Consider the following 27,934-nt stretch of genomic DNA (forward strand, 5'->3'; position numbering starts at 1 on the left):
ATAAGGCCTGGAATCCTTTTGCTCTCTGCATTGGGGAGATGGCACTTTAAGGGGAAGCGACTTGGAGCTGGTCTCCTCAGAGAAATTCACCTAAGAGGAATTAGCCTCTCCTTAGGAGAGAGAGAGGCTGACGGAGTTCATCCTGAAATAAAATACTTTAGACTGAGGTGATTTAAAAAGCAAGAAGTCTGCACTCCAACTGGTGCCCGAGTTCTTGGAGCTCTGGAGAGTTCCTTCGCAGTCCGTAGCACTGGAGAGGGTGCAGATTTGGACCAAACATTGCAGGGTCTGAACTATTATTGGACCAAGGTTGATACTGTGCGTCAGAAGCATCATGACAGTGCCGGAGAAGTCATCGCGGGGGCATGAAGAAACTTCTGTATGGAGACAGGTGGGCTAGATTAGGACTCTTTAGGATAGAAAAATGAAGGCTGAGAGGAGCAGTGGCTGTGCTCTACCAAATCATGAAGAGAATAGGCCGGACAAACAGAGAATTTCTGTTCAGCAAATCCCACCACATCGGCAATGAGGGTCACCTACTGACATTTGAGGGTGATAAATTCAGAACAAATGAACGGCAACACTTCACACAGTGGGACGGTGCATTACCCGAAGAAGCTGGGTAGAATGAAAATACTGTAATTCCAGAAGGATCAGGATAGATAAGAGGTCTGTAGTGTGATTGCTAAAGGGAAGTTAGAGATGAAGAGGTAAGAGTCAGAGATAGCATATGGGTGTCAAAAGTGCTCTTCCAAGCATCCTGTCACCAAGGGCTGAATACTAGGCTGCCAGAACCTTAGATCTGACTCAAAGATGGAATCACTAATGTTCTAATGTTATGTCAGAAGGTTCTCTATTATCTTATTATATACATTATCTGTGCTATAAATATGACTGAGTGAATGAATGAATCTCCCTTATTCTGCTTTTCTCCTTTCCTGCTTTTAAAGTGAGATTTGTGCCTCATCATACATTATATATAGGATAATGAATCAGCAGAGGTGAATTACTAAACTGTAATTCAATCCTATGTCTGGAGACAATCGTGAACCACGAGATCAAAATACTTAAACTGATCACCAATGGGCTGAGATTGAATTACGGAGTTAATAACTTTACTTCCCCTCCCTCTGAGTTAATGGCTGATGGATTCAGTGTAAAATCTCTCCCCTTCCTTAGGGTTTTAATTCTGATCACAAGCCCATGAAAGCATCAATCTCTTAGACTCAGAAAATACACTCAACCAAAAAACTGGAGTAAATTGTCATAGCTTGAATTTTCCCTTATTGAGGGAAGTAAGCCAAGTGCATGCTGGGCCTCGGCTCCTCTTCAATTGCTTCTTCTCAGATTGCAAACTTAATTGGGTCATTTTTTAGTCAGGAGACAATTTCTTAGCATGTCTTTCAGGGCCAAAGGCATATTTCAACACCTCAGTGAATCTGAGATAGAGTGCTACTTACATCTGATACTAAAACTTCCATCAATATTGCAATCAGGCAGCTTCAACTTCATCACAGAGGATGATGCACGGCCTGTTGTTCTGCTCTTGTGGCCTTCTAAGGAGTGTGGCCTTGTGGAAAGAGCACAGGCTTGGGAGTCGGAGGATCTGAGTCCTAAACGTGGCTCCACCCCTTACCCGCTGGGTGACCTTGGGCAAGTTGCTTAACTTCTCTGAGCCTCAGTTCCCTCATCTGCAAAATGCGGATTCGATACTTGTTCTCGCTCCTACTTAGACTGTGAGCCTTAAGTGGGACATGATTATCTCGTATCTGCCTCAGTGCTTAGTACAGTTCTTGGAACATAGTAAGTGCTTAAAAGATTATTATTATTATTATGCTTGGTAGGGGCCAACCTACTAACTATAAGGAATAACTGAATCAGGGGATGGACACTAGAAGAATTAGGTACTTTGGCCTCTTCCCCAAGCTACTTTGTATAGGGCCTACTTGTGGAATTATAAAACTGAAGGACCAGCAGAAATCAGGATAAGCAGAGTCACTTGAAACGGCTGTGTATTTGAATGTGGGGATTTAATACCTGTTCTTAATCCTACTTAGACTGTAAGCATTACATGGTACAGGGCCTCTGTCCCGCCTGATTATCTTGTACCTACCCAAGTGCTTAGTACAGTGCTCGGCACATTGTAAGCACTTAAAATGTATTATTATTATTAACATTATCACCTCACCCGCCCCACTCGGGATTGTAGGGTGGGAGGGGAATAGCTCTGTAACATGATTTCTAACCAGGAGGATTTCCATGGGGTGAAAGATCCCTAGTTCAGTGTTTCCCAAAGGGAGTTCTGGGGACTCTCGGTGCTGCCCATTAACATCTAGCCTTAGTGACTCTTTAAGAGTTAACACCATACCGGGATTATGGGCCAAGTGTTTAGTACAGTGCTCTGTCCACAGTAAGAGTTCCATAAATACCAGTGAACGCCTGAGGATAAGGAACAAAAGGCTAGCCTAGGAACAAAAGGAAAAGTGTTTAGACCGGTTTGTCTGAAAAGCTGTTGTTACTGGGGAGGAGGGGACAGAGAGGAAATGGGAGGATATTGGGGAGTGAGGAAGGAAGAGTAAGAAAAGAAGAGGGCTCTATAAATGCAGAAGCATTGCCTGATAAATAATGGTCATGGCAGTTGTAGTTCTCTCTTCCAGAAAGTGGCAGAGCAAGGATTCTTAGAACAGCAAACTTCTGGATCAAAGAAGCATGAGCGGAAAGAGATTAGGGCTGAGACTAATCCCCCTTTTCCTCTGCTCCTCCTCCCCTCCCCATCACCCTGACTCGCTCCCTCTGCTCTACTCCCCTTCCCGCCCCACAGCACCTGTGTAAATATGTACATATTTATTATTCTATTTATTTTATAAATGATGTGTATATATCTATAATTCTATTTAGTTATAGTGATGCTGTTGATGCCCGTTTACTTGTTTTGAAGTCTGCCTCCCTCCTTCTAGACTGTGAGCCTGCTGTTGGGTAGGGACTGTCTCTGTTGCTGAATTGTACTTTCCAAGAGTTTAGTACAGTGTTCTGCACATAGTAAGCACTCAATAAATATGACTGAATGAATGAACGAATGAATGAATCAAGGGGTGGATAGATGGGTTGCTTAGAGGAGCAGAAGGATTTATGTTGCAAATTTTCGGGATTGTAGGAATACAATACACTCTGAATGTGTTTATATGTTTGGGTACAGTGTATTAGGTTACGCCTTTATTTTGTTTGTGTGAGGTTTTTTATGGTGTTTGTGAGGGCGTTACTATATGCCTGGCACTGTACTAAGCACAGGGGCAGATTCTAGGTAATCAGGTTAGACACAATCCATGTCCCATATGGGGCTCACAGAATTAATCCCCATTTTAGAGATGAGGAAACCGAGGCACAGAGCAGTTAAATGACTTGCCCAAGATCCCATAGCAGAAAACCGGCAGAGCCTGGATTAGAACTGAGGTCCTTTCAACCCCTAGGCCCGTGCTCTAGACCAGGCTGCTTCTAGGAGAGATAAAGACATTATTAAGTGTAAGTGTGGGTATTTACATAAATACCCCCTCGTCCCCCTCTCTATCCCCCCCATCTTACCTCCTTCCCTTCCCCACAGCACCTGTATATATGTATATATGTTTGTACACATTTATTACTCTATTTATTTATTTATTTATTCTACTTGTACATATCTATTCTATTTATTTTATTTTGTTCGTATGTTTGGTTTTGTTCTCTGTCTCCCCCTTTTAGACTGTGAGCCCACTGTTGGGTAGGGACTGTCTCTATATGTTGCCAATTTGTACTTCCCAAGTGCTTAGTACAGTGCTCTGCACATAGTAAGCGCTCAATAAATACGATTGATGATGATCATGATAAATGCTGTAGTCAAGTATGGAAGATGCAGGAGTATAGTGTCTGTCAAACTGCATATTCTAAGGAGCAGTTTTCAGATTTTTGTTCCCTAGGAAAGAGAAAATCACTAGGGTAACTTTCCTTCGAAGGGCAATGGAATGTAGCACTTCAGGCACCCAGATGGCTTATCGATGAAATCAATATCCAATTCAAGCTCTGCTCCTCTGCCTCTTCTCCTATAACAGTTTCGTGGGTCTATTTCCCCCCTTCAACAGTGGGACCATTGAAAAAAATATCAGCCTGTGCCAACCTACCATCTTTCCTTCACCATCTTGGGCCTGTCAGTCAGGCAGCTGCATTTCTGAAGCACCCATCCATGACAGTCCACTGTACTAGCCAACGTGGGCGGTTGCAATAAAAACAGAAGACTCAAGGAGTTTCCAAATGGATGGAAGAAACAGAACAAAGAAAGACAAATACCCAAATCCAAACATAATTACCTCATCTACAAATAGCAGAGACATATAAACATGGAAGAAACATTCGGAACACAAATGATGGGAACGCACTGCACAAATTATAAGAAGGAATACATAAGCGCTAAGGAATTACTGAGTATATGGAATTCCTCTGCGGAGGAGGAGGGTTTCTTAACTATTTTACCGTTGGGAAGGAGAGAAGAGGAGGAGCTGGGAGAGATGGAGGTAGAGAAAAGACAGTAGGGGTATTGAATCATATTAGTCTCCTTCCAGGAGTGGAGAAGAAGCAAAGAAGCAGTGTGGATTAGTGGGTTAATCGATTAACCCCTGCTCTGTTAATTGCCTGCTGTGTGACTTTGGGCAAATCACTTAACTTCTCTGGGCCTCAGTTTCCTCATCTGTAAAATATGTGTTTAATACCTGTCCTCCCCACGATTTAAACTGTCAGCTTCAGGTTGGGTAGGGACTGTGTCTGAGCTGATTATTTTGTATTTATACAGTGTCTACTATAGTGCTTGGCACATAGTAAGTGCTAAATAGATACCATTATTACCTATGGTATATTATTATCATCATTATGGTATTATAATATACCATTATCTATGGTATATTATTATCATCATCATCAACAGTGTGATCATATTTTCCAGAGGCAGTAGAGACACATGTAGGGAATACAAGGGAAAGAATAAGATGCTTGTTTAGCACTTATTACGTGCCAGATACTCTACTAAACGCTGGGGTAGATAAAAGATAATCAGGTTGGACACGATCCCGGGCCAAAAATGGTACTCACAGTCTACATCGGAGGGAGGAAAATTGAATGTCCGCTTTATAGATGGGGTAACTGAGTCACGGAGGAGTTAAGTGACTTGCCCAAGATCATGAAGCAGGCAGAGTTGGGATTAGAACCCAAGACCTCTGACTCCTGGGCTATGTGCTCTTTCCCCTCTAGAGAAGCAGTGTGGCTTAGTGGAAACAGCCCGGGCATAGGTGTCAGAGGTCGTGGGTTCTAATCCCGCCTCTGCCACTTGTCAGCTGCGTGACTTTGGACAAGTCACTTAACGTCTCGGTGCCTCAGTTACCTCATCTGCAAAATGGGGATTGAGACTGTGAGCCCTACGAGGGACCTTGTATCTAGGAGTGTGACTCAGTGGACAGCGCACGGGCCTTGGAGTCAGAGGTCATGGGTTCGAATCCCACCTCCACCAATTAGCTGTGTGACTTTGGGCAAGTCACTTAACTTCTCTGGGCCTCAGTTCCCTCATCTGTAAAATGGGGATTAAGACTGTGAGCCCCCGTGGGGCACCCTGATCAACTTGTAACCTCCCCAGAGCTTAGAACAATGCTTTGCACATAGTAAGCGCTAAATAAATGCCATTATTATTATTATTATTACCCCAGCATTTAGAACAGTGCTCAGCACATTGTAAGTGCTTAACAAATACCAACGTTTTTATTATTATCTATGCTGCTTCTCAATTAGCAGGGACTGGCACCTATGTATTTAATTGAATTTTGGTTATGTTCATCTCCCCTGAGCTCACACAGCAAGCTCTCAATAAGTACGACTGAATGAATGAATGAATAAATACCACGGATTGACTCCTATAATTACGATAACTGCTGTAAATCGGCTCTGGAAATGACTTACCGGCGTCTCCACTTGCTGCAGGAAGAGAGTGCAGTCTCTGTGTCCATTATACTCTGCGAGGTCCCTTGCGGTGTAGCCATCCCCGTCCAGAAGGGTGGGATCCACGTGATGGACGATCAAAGTCCGACAGCACTGCAAGCCATCCGGAGGACAGTCAGTCAGTCGGTCGTATTTAAGGAGCGCTTACTGTGTGCGGAGCACTGTATTATGTGCTTGGGAGAGTACGATAGAACAATAAACGGGCACACAACGAGCCTAGAGGGGGGAGAAATATGGATGATTCCGCTTGCTCCCCCTGAAAACAGATGGATGTCTCCCTTGTGGCATATTATTATTATTATCATCAGTGCTTAGAGCAGTGCTTTGCACATAGTAAGCGCCTAATAAATGCCATCATTATTATTATTATAAAAAATTAGTGACCCATCCACCCGTGGGTGGGGTTAACTAACTTACAGGAGCCAGGTACTAGTTTGTATTCTCACAAGTGCTTAGTACAGTGCTTGGCACAATGTAAGCGCTTAATACATGCAATCGAATGAATGAATGGTCCCTGCAAAATGAGTCACCGAAGCATTTGGGAGGTGGCAGAGCCGCCGGGAATTGCATCCCCAGGGCTCCACCGTCTCTCTTCCTCCCTTCAAGGCCCTACTGAGAGCTCACCTCCTCCAGGAGGCCTTCCCAGACTGAGCCCCCTCCTACCTCTCCTCCTCGTCCCCCTCTCCATCCCCCCCGTCTTACCTCCTTCCCCTCCCCACAGCACCGGTATATATGTATATATGTTTGTACATATTTATTACTCTATTTATTTATTTATTTTACTTGTACATATCTATTCTATTTATTTTATTTTGTTAATATGTTTGGTTTTGTTGTCTGTCTCCCCCTTCTAGACTGTGAGCCCGCTGTTGGGTAGGGACTGTCCCTATATGTTGCCAACTTGGACTTCCCAAGCGCTTAGTACAGTGCTCTGCACACAGTAAGCGCTCAATAAATATGATTGATTGATTGATTGATCTATCTCTACCATCAGTCATGCAGAACAGTCAATCCTGGGACCAGTTCCAGTTCTCTTACTGAACCCCCTCTCAGTGCAAGAATATGGACTCTCCCCCAGGCGCATGGAACTGGTAAACGAGGCTGGATTCGCTGACTTTTTGCATCCATTCCCCTTCCTCCGTTCCACGAGTTAAAAGGGAACATGCTGGTTTATCTGGCACAGGCGAGAAGAGAAACCTGCTACCTTTTTTAAAACAGCTTAAACCCAGGAAGTGTTGGCCTGACAACCCTCTCAATCAATCAATCAATCATATTTATTGAGCGCTTACTGTGTGCAGAGCACTGTACTAAGCCCTTGGAAAGTACAAGTTGGCAACATATAGAGACGTTCCCTACCCAACAGTGGGCTCACAGTCTAGAAGGGGGAGACAGAGAACAAAACAAAACATATTAACAAAATAAAATAAATAGAATAGATATGTACAAGTAAAATAAATAAATAAATAGAGTAATAAATACGTACAAACATATATACATATATACAGGTGCTGTGGGGAACCCTCTGCCAGTTGCCTTCCAAGAGCAGTGGGGAACTCAGTCAATCTCCCACTGTAGAAGCTTCTGTTCCTTTTACCCCCACCTTAATAATAATAATAATAATGGTATTTGTTAAGTGCTTACTATGTGCAAAGCACTGGGGGGATACAAGGTGATCAGGTTGTCCCACGGGGGGCTCACAGTCTTAATCCCCATTTTCCAGATGAGGTAACTGAGGCCCAGAGAAGTGAAGTGACTTGCCCAAAGTCACACAGCTGACAATTGATGGAGCCGGAATTTGAACCCATGACCTCTGACTCCAAAGCCCGGGCTCTTTCCACTGAGCCACGCTGCTTCTCTAATGTTCACCTTAGTGAACACTGTACCACATTAGTGCAGAAGATTTATCCTGAAGGGGACAACTGAACATAAATAAAACCACTCCAGCACTTTTAGCCATATACTACATTTAACTGGAAGCTCCTCGAGGGAAGAGGCTACTCCTTTCACTTTTATTGTTTGCTCACACAAAAGAGGTGCTTAATAAATACGGTGAATGAATGAATACATACATTGGTTGACTATTCATGGAGAGCCACCACCTCACATGAAAGAAAAATTATTTACCATGCCTTTAAGACGTGGCTCAGTGGAAAGAGCCCGAGCTTTGGAGTCAGAGGTCATGGGGCCAAATCCCGGCTCTGCCAATTGTCAGCTGTGTGACTTTGGGCAAGTCACTTCACTTCTTTGGGCCTCAGTTACCTCATCGGTAAAATGGGGATTAGGACCTTGAGCCCCCCGTGGGGCAACCTGATTAGCTTGTAACCCCCCCCCCCCCAGTGCTTAGAACAGTGTTTTGCACATAGTAAGTGCTTAATAAATGCCATTATTATTATTAATAACCACCTTCCCCCATCCAACCTCACCTTGCTGCTCTCCAACTACAACCCAGCCCGGAAACTTCTCTACTCATGCTATTCACCTACTCAGTATTGTGATCTCTGTCTGCCTTGCCGCCGACCTCTCGCCCACATCCTGCCTCTCGCCTGGAATGCCCTCCCTCTTCAAATCCGACAGACAATTACTCTCGCCCACTTCAAGGTCTTACTGAAAGCACATCTCCTCCCAAAAGTCTTCCATTTGTCCATTCAAACGTATTTATTAAGCGCTTACTGTGTGCAGAGCACTGTATTAAGCACTTGGGAAAGTACGATCCAAAAATAAAAAGTGACAGCCCCTGCCCACAAAGAGCTCACAGTCTGATGGGGGTGGCGGGGTGGGGGGGACACATCAATATAAATAAGCAGACATCAAAACAAATAAATAAAATTACAGATATATACATAACTGCTGTGGGGCTGGGAGGGGAAGGGGGAAGGAGAAAGGGGAGCAAGTCCGGGAGACAAAGAAGAGAGTGGAAGATGAAGAAAAGTGGGACAGTCTGGGAAGGCCTCTTGGAGGAGATATGCCTTTCAATTAGGCTTTTGAAGGCGGGGAGAGTTGAAGGCAGGGAGAGTAACTGTTTGGAGGATTTGAGGAGGGAGGACATTCCAATCCCGAGTCAGGATGTGGGCCGGGGGTAGGGCAGCAAGACAGAAGAGATGGAGACACAGTGAGAAGGTTAGCACGAGAGGAGCTATCTTTTTTGGATACTTTAAGTTGGAAGTGACGAGAGGACATCCAAGCAGAGTTGTCTTGGAGGCAGGAGGGGATGTGAGCCCGGAGAGGGAGAGAGATCAGGGGAGGAGATGTGGATTTTGGTACCATCTGCATAGAGATGGTAGTTGAAGACATGGGAGTGAATGAGTTCTCCAAGGGAATGAGTGTAGATGGAGAATAGAAGGGGACCCAGAACTGAACCTTGAGGGACATCTACAGTTAGGGAATAGGAGGGGGAAGCGGAGTCCATGAAGGAAATTGAGAATGAATGACCAGAGAGGTGAGGAGAACCAGGAGACGGCAGAGGCAGTGAAGCCAAGGTTGGATAACATTTCCAGGAGAAGGGAGTGGTCCACAGTGTCACAGGAAGCTAATAGGTTAAGAAGGATTAGGATGGAGTAGAAGCCGTTGGATTTGGCTAAGCCCATTTTCCCTTTTCTTCCACTCCCTTCTGTGCCATCCTGACTTTCTCCCTTAATTCGTCGTCCCTCTCATCCTCCCAGCACTTATGTACATATCTGTAATTTATTTATCTATATCAATGTCTGTCTCCCCCTCTAGACTGTAAGCTCAGCGTGGGCAGGAAATGTATCTGTTACATTGTTACATTACATTACATTAGAGACTGTGAGCCCACTGTTGGGCAAGGACTGTCTCTATATGTTGCCAACTTGTACTTCCCAAGCGCTTAGTACAGTGCTCTGCACACAGTAAGTGCTCAATAAATACGATTGATTGATTGATTGATTCAGAAGCAGCGTGGTTCACTGGAAAGAGCCCGGGCTTTGGAGTCAGATGTCATGGGTTCAAATCCCCACTCCGTCAACTGTCAGCTGGGTGACAATGGGCAAGTCACTTAACGTCTCTGTGCCTCGGTTACCTCATCTGTCAAATGGGGATTAAGACTGTGAGCCCCCTGTGGGACAACCCGATCACCTTGTAACCTCCCCAGCGCTTAGAACAGTGCTTTGCACGTAGTAAGCGCTTAATAAATGCCATTATTATTATTATTGTACTCTTCCAAGCACTTAATACAGACAGTGCTCAGCACACAGTAAGCACTCAATACAGTTGATCAATTGATTGATCAAGGTGGGTCCCAAGGCCTTCTTGTCCCCAGTGGCCATTTCTTCTCTCACTCAGCCTTACCTCCAGTTGTCCATTTTCAGCCGCATCATGGAGGGGGGTCCCGCCCCAGTGGTCTTTGGTGATTTCAGCCCCCATCAGGAGAAGCCGGTCCACGATGGGCGTGTGGCCCCACCTGGCCGCAAAGTGCAGGGCTGTGGCTCCCTCGTCATCTTGAGCAGCCAGGCCGACGTCCGTGAACGTGACCTCGGAGAGGGAAAGAATGGGAAGGTGAGGAGAGAGGCAAAGAAACCAGACTTGAAGGAACAGTTCTCACCTCTTCAGGAAAGGACAGAAAAAAAAAAAAATCAAAATTCAGTCCACCACCCATTGAGCAAGTTCTTGCTGCCTTCGTAGACTATAAGCTCGTTGTGGGCAGCAAGTGTGTCTGTCTATTGCTATATTTTAATAATAATAATAATGGCATTTATTAAGGGCTTACTATGTGCAAAACACAGTTCTAAGTGCTGGGAAGGTTACAAGGTGATCAGGTTGTCCCACGGGGGGCTCACAGTCTTAATCCCCATTTTACAGATGAGGGAACTGAGGTCCAGAAAAGTGAAGTGACTAGCCCAAATTCCCACAGCTGACAAGTGGCGGAGCTCCCAAGTGCTTAATATAGTGCTTTGCAAACAGTACTCAATAAATATGATTGAATGACTGAATGAACATTTCTAAGGCTAAGGAGAGCTTGGCGGAGAGTTAGAATGCTTGGCCTTATTCTGGTTTGGGATAGTGACGATCACTGTGACAGGAAAAGAGTTACATGGAAATCCTAGGGAAAAGAATTTAGTTCAGCGAGGATTGTTCTCCAGTGAAGTAAAAAGTTCCATCAAAAAGCCACGTGGGTCAATCGTATGTCCAGTGTCTTTCCCATTAGAGGTGCCTTTTTCTAGACACCTGTTCCTAAATCCCCAAAATAAATGCCAGATTTACATAATCTAGAGGCAGCTATTGAAATCAATCAATCAATCGTATTTAATAACTTCCCCTAGGTCACAGAGAGGACTCCAGGCCTCTGTTCTTTCCACCAGGTCACGCACCCTGCTTGTGAGATTTGATTTTTTTTAAGAGTGAAGCTAAGAAATAAGAAAATTTACTGCTACTGCTAATAATAATTACATTTATTTAGCACTTACTATGTGCAGAGCACTGTTCTAAGCGCTGGGGAGGTTCCAAGGTGATCAGGTTGTCCCACGGGGGGCTCACAGTCTTCATCCCCATTTTCCAGAGGAGGTCACTGAGAAGTGAAGTGACCTGCCTAACATCACACAGCTGACAAGTGGCGGAGCCGGGATCTGAACCCATGACCTCTGACTCCAAAGCCCATGCTCTTTCCACTGAGCCACACTGCTTCTCTCATGTATTCTAATGTACTAATACTAGGTATGACATTCCTGACAAGGGGACCAAAATTTTCATCTATCCGGAATCATATTTATCGAGTGCTTACTGTTTGCAGAGCACTGTAGTAAGCACTTGAGAAGGTCCAGTATGACATTATAACAGACACATTCCCTGCCCACAACAAGCTGTCACTCTGGAGGAAGAAGAGAAACCCTGGATTGGTACTGGCCCTTCCCTCCCCTTTCCCTCCTCTCCCTTCTCCACACATCTTTTCTTACATGCCTCTTTTCCTTCTTTCCCTCCCTTCCCTGCCACCCCCCCAATAATACCCACCCCCCTAAATGTCCCACCCACAAATTCGAGGACCAATATGGCCAACCTCACACAAGAAGCAGACACAGTCCCACACCTAAACTGTGAGACCCCTTGAGACAGGGATTGGGTCTGATCTGATTGCATTCCATCTAACCTTTTTAAAAATGGTATTTGTTAAGCGCTTATTATGGTGTCAAGCACTGGGGTAGCCTGTAAGCTTGTCTTTAGACTGTAAGCTCATTGTGGGCAGGGAATGTGGGCAGGGTACTCTCCCAAGTGCTTAGCCTATTAAATGCTCAATAAATACCACTGACTGATTGATTAAGGGGAAGAGGAAACTCTCTGGCCAAGGCTTCTGTTGTCCCAAGGCAACTTTTCTTCTCTTCCTTCCATATCCCCCTAAACTGGTTTCCCTCCATTCTTCCAATTAATCAACCCATCATACTGATCCACCCTCTTCATCATCATCATCATCATCAATCATATTTATTGAGCGCTTACTGTGTGCAGAGCACTGTACTAAGTGCTTGGGAAGTACAAGTTGGTAACATATAGCGACAGTCCCTACCCAGCAGTGGGCTCACAGCCTAAAAGGGGGAGACAGAGAACAAAACCAAACATACTAACAAAATAAAATAAATAGAATAGATATGTACAAGTAAAATAAATAAATAAATAGAGTAATAAATATGTACAAACACATGAGTAGGGCTAACAGAGGGTGCAATGTTCCTCGTGCCCCCTCCATTTTTAAGAGACGGCGCTTGGTACACCTCGCCCATGGCCAAGAAATCAGATCAAGCACACAAGCATTGCAGCAGAGTGGAATCCTGCTACAATGCTAGAAATTCTCATTTCCAGGTAGAGGTTACTTCTTGGACATTTTAGGGGACAAGAGTCTCAGAAAGCAGTATATGCCAATGAGGAACAATTCAATATCAACCAATCAATCGTATTTACTGATCACTTACTGTGTGCTCTGTACTAAGTGCTTGGGAAGTACAAGTTGGCAACATATAGAGACGGTCCCTACCCAACAGTGGGCTCAATATCTTATTTGAGGGCTTTTTTTATGGTGTTTGTAAAGTGCTTATTATAGGCCAGGCACAGTTCTAAGAGCTAGGGTAGATACGAGGTAATCAGGTTGGACCCAGTGTGCCCCTCACACGGGGCTCACTGTCTTAATCCCCATTTTATAGATGTGGTAACTGAGGTGCTGTGTGCACTGTACTAAGCGCTTGGGAAGTACAAGTTGGCAACGTATAGAGACAGTCCCTACCCAACAGTGGGCTCAATATCTTATTTGAGGGCTTTTTTATGGTGTTTGTAAAGTGCTTATTATAGGCCAGGCACAGTTCTAAGAGCTAGGGTAGATACGAGGTAATCAGGTTGGACCCAGTGTGCCTCTCACAAGGGGCTCACTGTCTTAATCCCCATTTTATAGATGAGGTAACTGAGGCGCAGAGAAGTGACTTGCTCAAGGTCACACAATAGACAAGTGGTTGATCCGGGATTAGAACCCAGGTCCTTCTGATTCCCAGGCCCATGCTCTAACCAGTAGACCATGCTACTTCACTTGGAGCTTTAAGTGAAAATCTACTGCCCTGAGGAGGGTTCCCATCATCTCAAGGTCAAATGAAATCTTGTGACCGTCTGAGCCAGCACAACCCAAACTGCTAGATTGACAGCCCAAGCCGGGAAGACAGAAGCTGTCCTCTGACCCCGTTCCAATCAAATTAGGTATGGAAGACCGGGAAGGGCGGAGATTGGATAAACTGAGGTCAGAAGCTGGAACCGCCTAGGAGCACAGATAAGAGAAGCAGCATGGCTCAGTGGAAAGAGCTCGGGCTTGGGATTCAGAGGTCATGGATTCGAATCCCATGTCAGCTGTGTGACCTTGGGCAAGTCACGCAACTTCTCTGTGCCTCTGTTACCTCATCGGTAAAATGGGGATGAAGACGGTGAGCCCCACATGGGACAACCTGATCAGCTTATATCCCACCCAGCGCCGAAAACAGTGCTTCGCACATAAGTGCTTAACAAATACCATCGTTATTATAAATCCCTGTGGCCTCTGACCTTCTGCGCAGAGGATCGAGACTTGCAGCAGCCTGCTGCAGGTCGCCTCCGCCCAGAGTGTGAGATGCCCGCTCTGCCTGCAACAAATGAGAAGCCATGGGATGGGTGACTGTCCTGTCCCGCTGAACGTTCGTGGGGCTCGAAGCTAGGTGCTTTGCCACAGGTGTGTAAGGCATAAGTGGATTCCTCCCTAGTGGGAAGTGATCATGGGTGGGAGCTAGCTGCCTCTCCACATGCGAACAAACCATAAGTAAATTCCTCCCGGGTGGGACTTGGGTGTTTTGCCATGCAAGAGTAACACATAAGTGGATTCCTCCTTAGTGGGAAGTGATCATGGATGGGAGCTAGCTGCCTCTCCCCATGTAAACAAACCATAAGTGAATTCCTCCCAGGTGGGACTTGGGTGTTTTGCCAATCATGAGCAACACATAAGCATATTCCTCCCAATAGGGAAGTTCAATTCACCACACGGAATAAATTTTGTATAAAACTCAAGCTTTCTTTCCCCAGTCTCTCTCTCTCTCTTTCTCTCACCACGCCGATTCCCAAAAGAACCCGCTCCTGGGTGACAGTTACCCAACTGTTTTTGAGCTGAGATTAAAATGGTTATTTTTTGGTACCAAATCTTGGGTTTGGTTTTCATGATTTTTGTCATTTACTGGAAATGTGTAAGAGGAGCGCAGCACTTTATCGGTTTCATTTTCAGAATGAGAATGGGGATTCCCTGAATTAATCGCACGGGAATTCCCCCTGCTAACTGCCTTTTTGAATACAAAAGTATGCATTCCCCCACTCCCCTCTGTGTCTACTTGGATTTTCATCCTTTATTCACCCCCAGCCCTGTCAGCTCCACAGCACTTCTGTACATATCCATCATTTATTTATTTATATTAGTGTCTGTTTCCCCCTCTAAGCTGTAAGCTCACAGAGGGCAGAAAACATGTCCACCAACTCTGTTTTAACAATCAATCATACTTATTGGGCTCACTATGCAGAGCACTGTACTAAGCACTTGGGAAAGTTCAATATACAGTTATACCGTACTCTTCAAGGGCTTCTTGTTACAGTGCTCTGCACACAATAAGCAATCGATATATGTGGTTGATTAATTGACTAACTGTATTTTACTTCCTCTTTCACCAACCTATACACACCCGCTCAAACTCCTGCCCTCATTTATTAATTTCATTTGAATATTTGCCATTCTACAATTACTTCCAACACAGTATTTCCAAATGCTTAACTCCATCCATGGCGTCAATTTTGGTATCCTCCCCCTCCACAACCGGCAGAAATGCCTGAACACTGACTTCCAAATGAGAAACAAACACAAAGAAGCATTCTAAATATAGGCCCACCTGCAGAGAGTTAGTGACTATTTGTGATCCATGACGCAGGGTCAGAATGAGTTTTAAGTTTCCAGTGGCCTCTGGAACCAGGCAGAAGCCAAGGTTAATTAGCCTTTTCTCGACATTCCCCTTTCTGGGGAGCCGAGGAGCCACAGTGGTGGCCTTTGGGCAAGGGGGAGGAACCAAAGCTGATTGTTCAGAGGCTGTAAATAAGTCTGAGCTAAGGCAGCCGTATTTACGTGTCAGGGGTGAGTCTTCTCAAAGTCCCTCAACAACCCAGGAGTCCCGGCTTTAGCCGGGTGCGCAGGACAGAATGGTAGGATACTGGAGGTGGCAGCCACAGGAGTAACTACCCCTTAAACTGGCCCATCGGAGCCACGGGATGGTAGAATTTCCTCCCGCCCAGAAACACGTCCCCTGGTGATGCTGGAAATAATAATAATAATAATAATAATAGCATTTATTAAGCACTTACTATGTGCAAAGCACTGTTCTAAGTGCTGGGGAAGTTACAAGGTGATCAGGTTGTCCCACGGGGGGCTCACAGTCTTTAACCCTCATTTTACAGGTGAGGTAACTGAGGCCCAGAGAAGTGAATTTTAACTGAGGCCCAGAGAAGTGAATTTTGTTAATATGTTTGGTTTTGTTGTCTGTCTCCCCCTTCTAGACTGCGAGCCCACTGTTGGGTAGGGACCGTCCCTATATGTTGCCAACTTGGACTTCCCAAGTGCTTAGTACAGTGCTCTGCACACAGTAAGCGCTCAATAAATACGATTGATTGATTGATTGACTGATTGAAGTGACTTGCCCCAAGTCACACAGCTGACAATTGGCAGAGCCGGGATTTGAACCCATGACTTTTGACTCCAAAGCCCGGGCTCTTTCCACTGAGCCACGCTGCTCACAGCCCCAAAGGGCCAGATGGGCTGGGGCTGACCGTCCCCGTCCCTGACCAGCGTGGGAGGCGGCGGCTGTGGTGAGAGTGGAGGGCAACGGAGACCTGGGGCTGGGCTGTGGCAGCGGCGTCTCCCTCCGTCCCTCCCAACTCACCAACCAGATGACCAGGGAGTAGTGACCACGGCAGGCCGCCGCATGCAGGACAGTCATGCCGTCGTGGGCTCTCAGCTGCGCGTTGGCCCCACAGTCCTTCACCAAGAACTGGGCGATGTGGAGGTGGCCTTCCTGGCAGGCGAGATACAGTGGGGAGGCTCCGCTCTGGGTCTGTTTGTTTACACAGCTTCTGGGACAAAAGGGAGAGGGTCAGTAAGAGGGGTGGGCAGTTTTTCTCCCAATCAATCAATCAATCGTATTTATCGAGCGCTTACTGTGCGCAGAGCACCGTACTAAGCGCTTGGGAAGTCCAAGTTGGCAACATCTAGAGACGGTCCCTACCCAACAAGCGGGCAAACAGTCTAGAAGGGGGAGACAGAGAACAAAACAAAACATATTAACAAAATAAAATAAGTAGAATAGATATGTACGAGTAAAATAGAGTAATAATATTAATCAATCGCATTTATTGAGCGCTTACTGTGTGCAGAGCACTGTACTAAGCACTTGGGAAGTCCAAGTTGGCAACATCTAGAGACGGTCCCTACCCAACAGTGGGCAAACAGTCTAGAAGGGGGAGAGAGAGAACAAAACAAAACATATTAACAAAATAAAATAAGTAGAAGAGATATGTACGAATAAAATAGAGTAATAATATTACTCAATCAATCGTATTTATTGAGCGCTTACTGTGTGCAGAGCACTGTACTAAGCACTTGGGAAGTCCAAGTTGGCAACATGTAGAGACAGTCCCTACCCAACAGTGGGCTCACACCGACCTTTGCTGACAGGATTAGCAGACAGCATCACGGGAGGAGGGGGGTAAAGGGAATTGAGTGCTTTGCCAAAATAGAAGTTACAACCCAAAGACCAACAGGCTAAAGGGTGGGACTCTGGGTAGTTGGTCAAATGATCTGGGTTTGGTTGCTACCATTGATTTACTCTGTAGAGAAGCAGCGTGGCCCAATGGAAAGAGCCCGGGCTTTGGAGTCAGTGGTCATGGGTTCAAATCCCAGCTCCGCCACTTGTCAGCTGTGTGACTTTGGGCAAGTCACCTCACTTCTCTGGGCCTCAGTTACCTCATCTGTAAAATGGGAATTAAGACTGTGAGCCCCCCCCCCCATGGGACAACCTGATCACCTTGTAACCTCCCCAGTGCTTAGAACAGTGCTTGGCACATAGAAAGTGCTTAATAAATGCCATCATTATTATTGGCAACCTCTGCAAATCACTTTCTGTGCTCAGGTTTCCCCCGGCAGACTAAGCTGCTGTTATGATCAAACAGATTCATTCATTCAGTCGTATTTATTAAGTGCTTACTGTGTGCAGAGCACTGTGCTAAGAGTTTGGGAAAGTACAGTGCTCAGCACTTAGAACAGTGCTCAGCGTTTAGAACAGTGCTTTGCACATAGTAAGCACTTGACAAATGCCATTAAAAAAGCCAAAAAAACAAAAACAAAAAACAATAAACAGTAACGATCCCTGCCCACAACGAGACACATGCTATGGACACTGATCTCAGAGGGCTAGACTAAGGGAGTGGTCAGGCCTCTGGTTAGATTTGCTGGGTTATTTTGTTTGTTTGCTTTTGGTTTTTTATGGTATTTGTTAAATACTTAGTATGTGCCAGGCACTGTGCTAAGCAATGGGATAGAGACAAGCTAATCAGGTTGGACACAGTCCGTGTCCCACGTGGGACTCAACGTATCGATCTCCATTTTACGGATGAGGTAACTGAGGCACAGAGAAGTGATTTGTCCAAGGTCACAATTGTTGGCGAGTGGCAGAAGCCAGGTGCTTCTGACTCTCAGGGCTGTGCTCTAGCCACTAGACCACACTGCTTCACAGGGTGCTGTGTGTAGTTTCTCTGTCCTGAGGGTTCAAAGGTCAAAATAGAGCATCCTATTTTAAAAGTAATTACCACTCTCTTAAAAGAGGACTTTCAAATGATTCCAGACACTGTTGTGAGAACATCACAGAAGCAGCATGGCGTAATAATAATAATAATGGCACTTGTTAAGCACTTACTATGTGCAAAGCACTGTTCTAAGTGCTGGGAAGGATACAAGGTGATCAGGTTGTCCCATGTGGGGCTCACAGTCTTCATCCCCATTTTACGGATGAGGTAACTGAGGCACAGAGAAGTGATTTGTCCAAGGTCACAATTGTTGGCGAGTGGCAGAACTGGGATGAGAAGCCAGGTGCTTCTGACTCTCAGGGCTGTGCTCTAGCCACTAGGCCACACTGCTTCACAGGGTGCTATGTGTAGTTTCTCTGTCCTGAGGGCTCAGAGGTCAAAATAGAGCATCCTATTTTAAAAGTAATTACCGCTCTCTTAAAAGGGGACTTTCAAATGATCCCAGACACTGTTGTGAGAACATCACAGAAGCAGCATGGCGTAATAATAATAATAATAATGATAATAATGGCATTTGTTAAGCGCTTACTATGTGCAAAGCACTGTTCTAAGTGCTGGGGAAGTTACAAGGTGATCAGGTTGTCCCACAGGGGGTTCACGGTCAAACCCCATTTTGCAGATGAGGGAACTGAGACAAGTGACTTGCCCAAAGTCACACAGGTGGCAATTGGCAGGGCTGGGATTTGAACCCATGACCTCTGACTCCAAAGCCTGGGCTTTCCACTGAGCCACACTGCTTCTACTTACCCTTTAAGAGTTACGCCTGAGCCCATTTCCCACCTTTGCTCTCTTTCCCCACCTGTGGCTTATTCCCTTCTTTCTTCTCTCCCTCCCTCCTTTCATTCATTCAATAATAATAATGATGGCATTTGTTAAGCACTTACTATGTGCAAAGCACTGTTCTAAGTGCTGGGAAGGATACAAGGTGATCAGGTTGTACCACGTGGGGCTCACAGTCTTCATCCCCATTTTACAGATGAGGTAACTGAAGCTCAGAGACGTTAAGTGACTTGCCCAAGGTCACACAGCGGACATGTGGCAAAACTGTGAGCCCGTTGTTGGGTAGGGACCGTCTTTATATGTTGACAACTTGTACTTCCCAAGCGCTTAGTACAGTGCTCTGCACAGTAAGCACTCAATAAATACGATTGAATGAATGAATGTGGCAGAGCCGGTATTCGAACCCATGACCACTGACTCCCAAGCCCGGGCTCTTTCCATTGAGCCACACTGCTTCTCCAGTGGATAGACCATGGACCCGGGAGTCAGAAGTCATGGGTTCTAATCCCAGCCCTGCCACATGTCTGCTGTGTGACCTCAGGCAAGTCACTTCACTTCTCTGGGCCTCCATTACCTTATAATAACAATAATAATTTTGGTATTTGTTAAGCACTTACTATGTGCAAAGCACTTTCTAAGTGCTGTCTTATCTGTAAATAAGGTACAGATATTTACCTCTATCTGTAAATAACGGATTTTAGTTGATAACAGTGAGCTCAGTGTGGGACAGGGACTGTCCAACCTGATTAACTCGTATTTACCCTGATGCTTAGGCCAGTGCTTGGCACATAGTAAGCACTTACAAAGTGCCATAATTATTTTTTTAGCCCTTAGTACAGTGCCTGGCACATGGTAAGTGCTTAACAAATACCATAGTTATTATTATGGTAATATAATAATAATAATATAATAACATTATTATGGTAATATATATATGGAATATATTATAATCTTCTCTTATAATAATAAGAGAATATATTATAATATTCTCTTATTATTATAAGAGAAGCAGCGTGGCTCAGTGGAAAAGAGAACGGGCTTTGGAGTCAGAGGTCATGGGTTCAAATCCTGGCTCTGCCAATTGTCAGCTGTGTGACTTTGGGCAAGTAACTTAACTTCTCTTTGGCTCAGTTACCTCATCTGGAAAACGGGGATTAAGACTGTGAGCCCCCCGTGGGACAACCTGATCATCTTGTAACCTCCTCAGCGCTTAGAACAGTGCTTTGCACATAGTAAGCGCTTAATAAATGCCATCATTATTATTATTTTAGAGGAGCAGCGTGGCTCAGCGGAGAAGAGCACGGGCTTTGGAGTCAGAGGTCATGGGTTCGAATCCCGGCTCCACCACATGTCTGCTGTGTGACCTTGGGCAAGCCACTTAACTTCTCTGAGCCTCAGTTACCTCATCTGTAAAATGGGGATTAAGACTGTGAGCCCCATGTGGGACAACTTGATCACCTTGTATCCACCCCCAGCGCTTAGAACAGTGCTCTGCACATAGTAAGTGCTTAACAAATGCCATTATCATTATTGTTATTATTATTCTTATTCTTCTTATTATTATTATTAACATTAAGGCCCTTCAGGAAGCCCAGTTTACAGCAGGGCTAAAGCCCAACAGGCCTGGATCTGGCCACCAACCAGTTGAATCATTCATTCATTCAATTGTATTTATTCAATCACTCAATCAATCGTATTTATTGAGCACTTACTGTGTGCAGAGCACTGTACTAAGCGCTTGGGAAGTACAAGTTGGCAACATCTAGAGGCGGTCCCTACCCAACAGCGGGCTCACAGTCTAGAAGGGGGAGACAGAGAACAAATCAAAACATATGAACAAAATAAAATAAATAGAATAAATAGGGACAAATAAAATAAATAAATAAATAGAGTAATCCGGTGTATCCAGTCTGGCTTAAAAGGAATCACCGTGCTTATGGCAGTTCCTTCCTGTCAGGGGAAATGTCCTAAGCCTCCTCCCGTCTCCAAAGACACAATGGCCTTTGGGGGTGGGTGAGAGGATCCACAGCTGTCTCTGAGTCAAGTAGGAGCCATCACAGGCAGAAGAGGCTGCATTTCTGTAATTTAATTTACTTCTGACCCACAGGGGTGGTCCAAAGACATTTCCAACAGACGTAAGTGATCTGCAGGCTAGAGAACCAGATGTGTATGAATAGGGTAGCGATTCGCCCCTTTTTATTCCAGTCAGGCTTTCAGCTGGGTTTCTTTTTCAATGGTATTTGTTAAGTGCTTACTATGTGCCAGACACTGTACTGACTACCAACTGGAACGGATATGTCACATACGTCTTTATGTCCGATATTGTAATTTAAACACCAACCTCCCTCCACCTCAAACCCTGCTGTGGAGACACTCAGCTTTGAACCGGCGCCTGTGTTTCTAGGAAACTGGGAGGACATTCAAGCATTCAGCAAGGCCCTAAGCGCTTAGTACAGTGCTCTGCACATAGTAAACACCTAAGAAATTCCATCATTTGATTGATTGATTGTGCCTTAGGATCACCTCAGAGATCTTCTAGACTGTGAGCCCGTTGTTGGGTAGGGACCGTCTCTATATGTTGCCAATTTGTACTTCCCAAGCGCTTAGTACAGTGCTCTACACACAGTAAGTGCTCAATAAATACGATTGAATGAATGAATGAATAATAATAATAATAATAAAGAGCCCAGGCTTTGGAGTCAGAGTTCACAGGTTCAAATCCCAGCTCCACCAATTGTCAGCTGTGCGACTTTGGGCAAGTCTCTTAACTTCTATGTGCCTCAGTTCCCTCATCTGTAAAATGGGGATTAAGACTGTAAACCTCCCGTGGGGCAACCTGATCACTTTGTAACCTTCCCAGCGCTTAGAACAGTGCTTTGCACATAGTAAGCACTTACTAAATGCCATCATTATTATTATTATTCGAATCCACAACCTCTGATCACTTTGTAACCTTCCCAGCGCTTAGAACAGTGCTTTGCACATAGTAAGCGCTTACTAAATGCCATCATTATTATTATTATTATTCGAATCCACAACCTCTGACTCCAAAGCCCGGGCTCTTTCCACTAAGCCACGTTGAGTGTATCTGGGCTGTCTGAGAAAGGGAGATCAATCTATCGATCATATTTATTGAGCGCTTACCGTGTGCAGAGCACAGGGTTGCGGACAATACCTGAAACCGTGATGATGTGTGTTTGTGAAGTGATCCTACCTCATCAGATCTTTCCCCCCCAGATTGGGGAGCGCAAAGGCCGCCATGGAAAAAACGAGAAGCCGGGCTCCTGCAGGTCAAGTGTGACAGCCAATATGAAATCTAATCCGTGGAAAGACACGCCCCAGGCTCATGGGAGGCTCCAGGACACAAATTTGAGAGGCATGCTGAAAGCGGATTTGGCACCAACAGCTGCGATCCCCGATGCTCCATTAGGAGCCCCGCTGCGAGGCGGGGGCAGAAGAGATAAGGACTGGGAAATTGGTCTGGATGAAACAAAATACAGGGCCCTGCTGCAACCCAAACCTGAAAAATGTCCTTTCCACTTTTCCTTCCCTTGGGTTAAATATCATTTGGTTATTTGGAGTTTTAGCTATTTTTTATGGTATTTGTTAAATGCTTACTACATGCCAGATGCTGTACTAAGCACTGGGGTAGATATGTGCAGCGTGGCTTAGTGGAAAGAGCCCGGGCTTGGGAGTCAGAGGTCGTGGGTTCTAATCCCGACTCCATCACTTATCAGCTGTGTGAGTTTGGGCAAGGACCTTCTTCGGGAAAAACCTTGCAATGCCCCTTGTTCATCGTGGCCTGAATGAAATGGGTTGGACTCACAAATTCAACTGTGGGGACTAAGACGCCAAAATAGATAGACCTTTTCACCCCTACCTGTCCTCTTGAAACGCATCCCAGCAACTAAATCAGACCCATTATCCCTCAGAGGTGGTTAATGTCCAATCTGCCCTGCTATTTGTTCATTGAGCTTTGGGCCCCAGTAGGAATATGACCAGCAAGGAGGAGAGAGTGTCTAAGTGGCTCTGGACAACGTGTTACCCCTCTATTCAGTTTCTCTAGGCAGGTTCTTGTTCCTGAGGTCTCAAGATTAAGACTATTCCTTCCTTCTTGACAAGAGACAACGGCTGGCTCTGGATCGTCTTCTCTCTAAAGTCCCACTAAGGGGCTCAGTTTTAAATCCCCAGATAGTGCTCAATGTATTCAAGGTGCTCATATTTAATAATGCATTCCTGGTGTTTGATTTCACGGTTCGAATAATATGTAACAGAGAAATTGCATTGGGTAAGGTGTAATCTTTCACAGAATCCCCGACAAACGTCCAACAACGCCTTGTTTCAAACCATCTTTTCAGAGATATCTCCGGTTGGCAGCGCCTCAGATACGGTGCTGTCTTTCTGCCACAGTGGGGAAGAGAGAGAGGACGAGGTGGCTCTCATCTGCACATTAGCCCATTTAAGTGAACAACCCAAACACTTGTTTCCCATTTTCCTGATGTATGCTCAATTCAAATACCCTCCTAAGGGCTTTGAGTGGTAACAACACGCTACATCTTCCACACCCCTGTCAGTTTGCTAGAGTACTAGAGCATGATTTGAGAGACGCCTGGACGTGCCCCCTAAATACACACATCCATATTTTCAAAATGCAGAGAGGTTTGTGGGGTGTCGCAGTTGGGAACTAAAAAGAAAAAAAAAAGGGGGGGTGTCCGGGATAGATAAATCTGGGGGTACTAAAGAACGCCAGGTTGGGGTGGAGCCCCGTTCAGGCTCCTCCTGTCCCCCCATCCTTCAGAAAGAAGTGTCCGGAGAGACATGGAAGTTTAGACTGAGGAAAACAGCTTTTGGAGAGACCTGAATCTGCTTGGCACAAACTTGATCTTTGGTGTCAAGCAAGGGTGAACGGGGATTTCCATGCCAATAGTAATAATAATAACGGTGGGATTTGTTAAGTGTGTTTTCTATGTGCCAAGCACTCGGATTAAGACAATATAAGCAGATAGGACGAAGTCCCTGTCCCACATGGGTTTCTAGGTCTAAGAGGGAAAGAGAATAGGCATTTTATGCCCATTTTATAGATGAGGAAACTGGAGGCATGGAGAAGTTGTGACTTGCCCCCCATCCCGCCCCTCAGGAGTCCTGTCACCAAAGGCATCTATTGCCTGTTGTCTTCTAGACTGTGAGCCCACTGTTGGGTAGGGACTGCCTCTATATGTTGCCAGCTTGTACTTCCCAAGCGCTTAGTACAGTGCTCTGCACACAGTAAGCGCTCAATAAATACAATTGATTGATTGATTGATTGATTGATTCAGCATGGACAAGGAGAATGTATTCATTCATCCATTCAATCGTATTTATTAAGCACTTACTGTGTGCAGAGCACTGTACTAAGCGCTTGGGAAGTACAAGTTGGCAACAGATAGAAACAGTCCCTACCCAACAACAGGCTCGCCAGAAGCCACTGGGACCCTGTTACTGAGCAGGGTGTCTGGGGAGGGCCAGGAGCTGGCAGAAATCCATGGAATAATAATAATGGCATTTATTAAGCGCTTACTATGTGCAAAGCACTGTTCTAAGCGCTGGAAGTCCTTAGAGCACTAAGAACTAAGAACACTTAGAACACTAAGCACCAAGTGGAAGTGGAGCAAGTTGAACTGGGCTCCTCTGGGAGAGACAGACAGGTGAACCCACCCTGTTTCTTGGAGTTGTGAGCAAAAGAGAAGAGAAGAGAATAATAATAAAGGGAGAATTGGGTTGGCGGGAATGAGCTGGGGCTGGCTCATTAGTAATTTTGATCCCATATTTCCAAAACTTTGGAGCAGGGTTTATTGCCACTGTTTGACAAGTACCACATTTTTCTAGGCAATTACAGGCTTAACTCACAGCTACTGATGTGAGCCCAAACAAAAGTGGATATTTTTGCTGTCTGACTGAAATCTCTCATGGATCTATCGATTGACCCGAGAGAATGCTTGATTGACAGCTGCCACTCAGGAGGTCAGGGGGCTCCGGCTGCCCTTCTCTCCCAGCTGTCTGATCTAAGGAGATGTCGGGTAGGGACCGTCTCTATATGTTGCCGACTTGTACTTCCCAAGCGCTTAGTACAGTGCTCTGCACACAGTAAGCACTCAATAAATATGACTGAATGAATGAATCTAAGGCTCCGAAAAACGGCAGTGGGAGGGAGACGACACCCGGACAGGAAATGTCCACCCATTAGCTGGACATTTGGACATCAGAGTCCAAATGTCTCTAGACTGTAAGCTTTCCAAACTGTAAACTCACTGTGGGCAGGGAACATATCCACCAACTCTGCTGTAGTGTACTCTCTCAAGCGCTTAATACAGTCTCAAGTGCTTATTACAGTCCTCTGTACACATTAAGTGCTCAATAAATACCACTGATTGATTGATCAGAGTTCCCAGGATGGACTTGGTGGCCAAACTAGTATATAAGGGTCCAAAATCACCGCCTGTCAGCATGATGCTCTCTGAGCAATGGTTGATTGGAATCAAGAATCAAATTGAATTGCTTCATTCCATTCTGATTTTGATCACAGGGAAGATTTTCTGCCAAAAAAAATTTCATACATATGCTTTCCATGAAGAGCCTTAGCTGAAAAGTCAAGACCTCTTCACCATCAATCCCACATTATAAACTTTGAAGGCCTAGTGAAAATAACTTAGTTTGGGAGTTAGTACACTTGGCAGCTAATCCCAACTCTTCCACTGACCTGCTTCAGGTGACTCTCTTGCTTCTGTGCCTTGGTTTCCTCATCTGTATAATAGGAATAAAAACCATTCCTCTCTCCTGAGCTCACTTTGATGTGACAGTGATTTGGAAAAATTACAAAGCACTATAAAAAATGTAATTTTATTTTAGATTGTGAGCCCCCTGAGGGACAGGAACCATGCCCAATTCCCACCTGTGTATTATTTCCCAGCACTCAGTGCAGTGATGATGATGATGATGGTATTTGTTAAGCACTTACTATGTACCAAGCATTGTACTAAGTGCTGGGGTGGATACAAGCAAATCGGGTAATAATAATAATAACGGTATTGATTAAGTGCTTACTATGTGTAAAGCACTGTTCTAAGCGGTGGGGAGGTTACAAGGTGATCAAGTTGTCCCACGGGGGGCTCACAGTCTTCAGCCCCATTTTACAGATGAGATAACAGGCACAGAGAAGTTAAGTGATTTGCTCAAAGGCACACAGCTGACAATTGGCAGAGCTGGGATTTGAACCCATGACCTCGGACTCCAGAGCCTGGGCTCTTTTCTGTCCTGAGTGGGGCTCACAGTCTCAATCCCCATTTTACAGATGAGGTAATAGGCACAGAGAAGTGAAGTGACTTGCCAAAGGTTACAGTGGTTTACAAACAGCAAGTGCTTAATAATTACTATTATTAATAATTATATTATTAATAATTACTATTATTAATAATTATATTATTAATAATTACTATTATTATATGTCTTGTAACCCCCTCCCTTCCCAAACCTTATAGGTGAGAGCTTTCCCTACATTCAGTACCCTCCTCAAATTTCATTTTTGCTAACAAGCCATCCCCAATTAATTCACAAGTCCTCCTTGTGGGCAGGGATTGTGTCTACCCTTTGGAGTCAGAGGTCAGGGGTTCAAATCCCGGCTCTGCCATGTAGCTGTGTGACTTTGGGCAAGTCACTTCACTTCTCTGGGCCTCAGTTCCCTCAGCTGTAAAATGGGGATTAAGACTGTGAGCCCCACGTGGGGCAACCTGATCACCTTGTATCCCCTCAGCGCTTAGGACAGTGCTTTGCACATAGTAAGTGCTTAACAAATACCATCTTTATTATTATTATTATTTCTCCAAGCTGAAGCCCAGTGATTTAGAAGTACCTTTTGAGGCACTACATTGTGCCAGCTATAAAACCTTTTGACAGCAGTATAGGAGAGCATTTATCAGTCAATCAGTCCCATTCATTGAGCTCTTACTGTGTGCAGAGCACCATACTGCTTGAGGGAAGCAGCATGGCTCAGTGGAAAAGAACACGGGTTTTGGAGTCAGAGGTCATGGGTTCAAATCCCAGCTCCGCCAATTGCCAGCTGTGTGACTTTGGGCAAGTCGCTTAACTTCTTTGGGCCTCAGTGACCTCATCTGTAAAATGGGGATTAAGACTGTGAGCCCCCCGTGGGACAACCTGATCACCTTGTAACCTCCCCAGCGCTTAAAACAGTGCTTTGCACATAGTAAGTGCTTAATAAATGCCATTATTATTATTATACTAAATGCTTGGGAGAGTGCAACACAACAATATAACATATATTCCCTACCCACAATGAGCTTACAGTCTAGAGGGATTTATGTGGATAAAGCTGTCAAGTTGGATGGAATCACAAGTCTTTCTCAAATCTTGACTGATAAAAATCGACCCCCTTTTCTTGTTCAGTTCACACCCTCTCTCCCAGCAGCCACTAGAGCCTGTTGTCGAAGGGCGGGTGGAGGGGGAAGAGAGGGGTGGCAGGAAGCCATGGAAGTGGGGGATATTAACCTGTGCTCCCCGGAGAAAGACAGGTGAGCCCATCCTACTTCTGGGAGTTTTGAGCCAGAGGGAAGTGTCGAGCTTTCCTGAGGGAGAGTTGTGTTGTACTTTCCCAAGTGCTCTGCCCACGGTAAAGTACTCAATAAACACCACTGGTCGATTGATTAACCCAACAGTCATCTCTAGCACTTACGTACTAAATTATACAACCCCCAGCACATTTGCCTATCTTTTTATCCAACTGTACATTCAATTATTTAGTATGATCACTCTACCT

At 45.1% G+C, this 27,934-nt stretch overlaps 1 protein-coding gene across 1 annotated transcript in view; it reads right to left on the reverse strand.

The window, feature by feature from the left end:
• Window positions 1-27,934, reverse strand: part of ESPNL (espin like) — a 54,856-nt gene that overhangs the window by 16,383 nt on the left and 10,539 nt on the right. The window contains exons 3-5 of the mRNA XM_038749317.1: window positions 16,431-16,617; window positions 10,315-10,497; window positions 5,971-6,102 (exon numbers count right to left, since the gene is read on the reverse strand). Of these exons, the coding sequence (XP_038605245.1) occupies window positions 5,971-6,102; window positions 10,315-10,497; window positions 16,431-16,617 (502 nt within the window). The remainder of the gene's footprint in view (window positions 1-5,970; window positions 6,103-10,314; window positions 10,498-16,430; window positions 16,618-27,934) is intronic.

The sequence above is a fragment of the Tachyglossus aculeatus genome, chromosome 7, assembly GCF_015852505.1.
Source record: "Tachyglossus aculeatus isolate mTacAcu1 chromosome 7, mTacAcu1.pri, whole genome shotgun sequence".
Classification (NCBI taxonomy): Eukaryota; Metazoa; Chordata; class Mammalia; order Monotremata; family Tachyglossidae; genus Tachyglossus; species Tachyglossus aculeatus.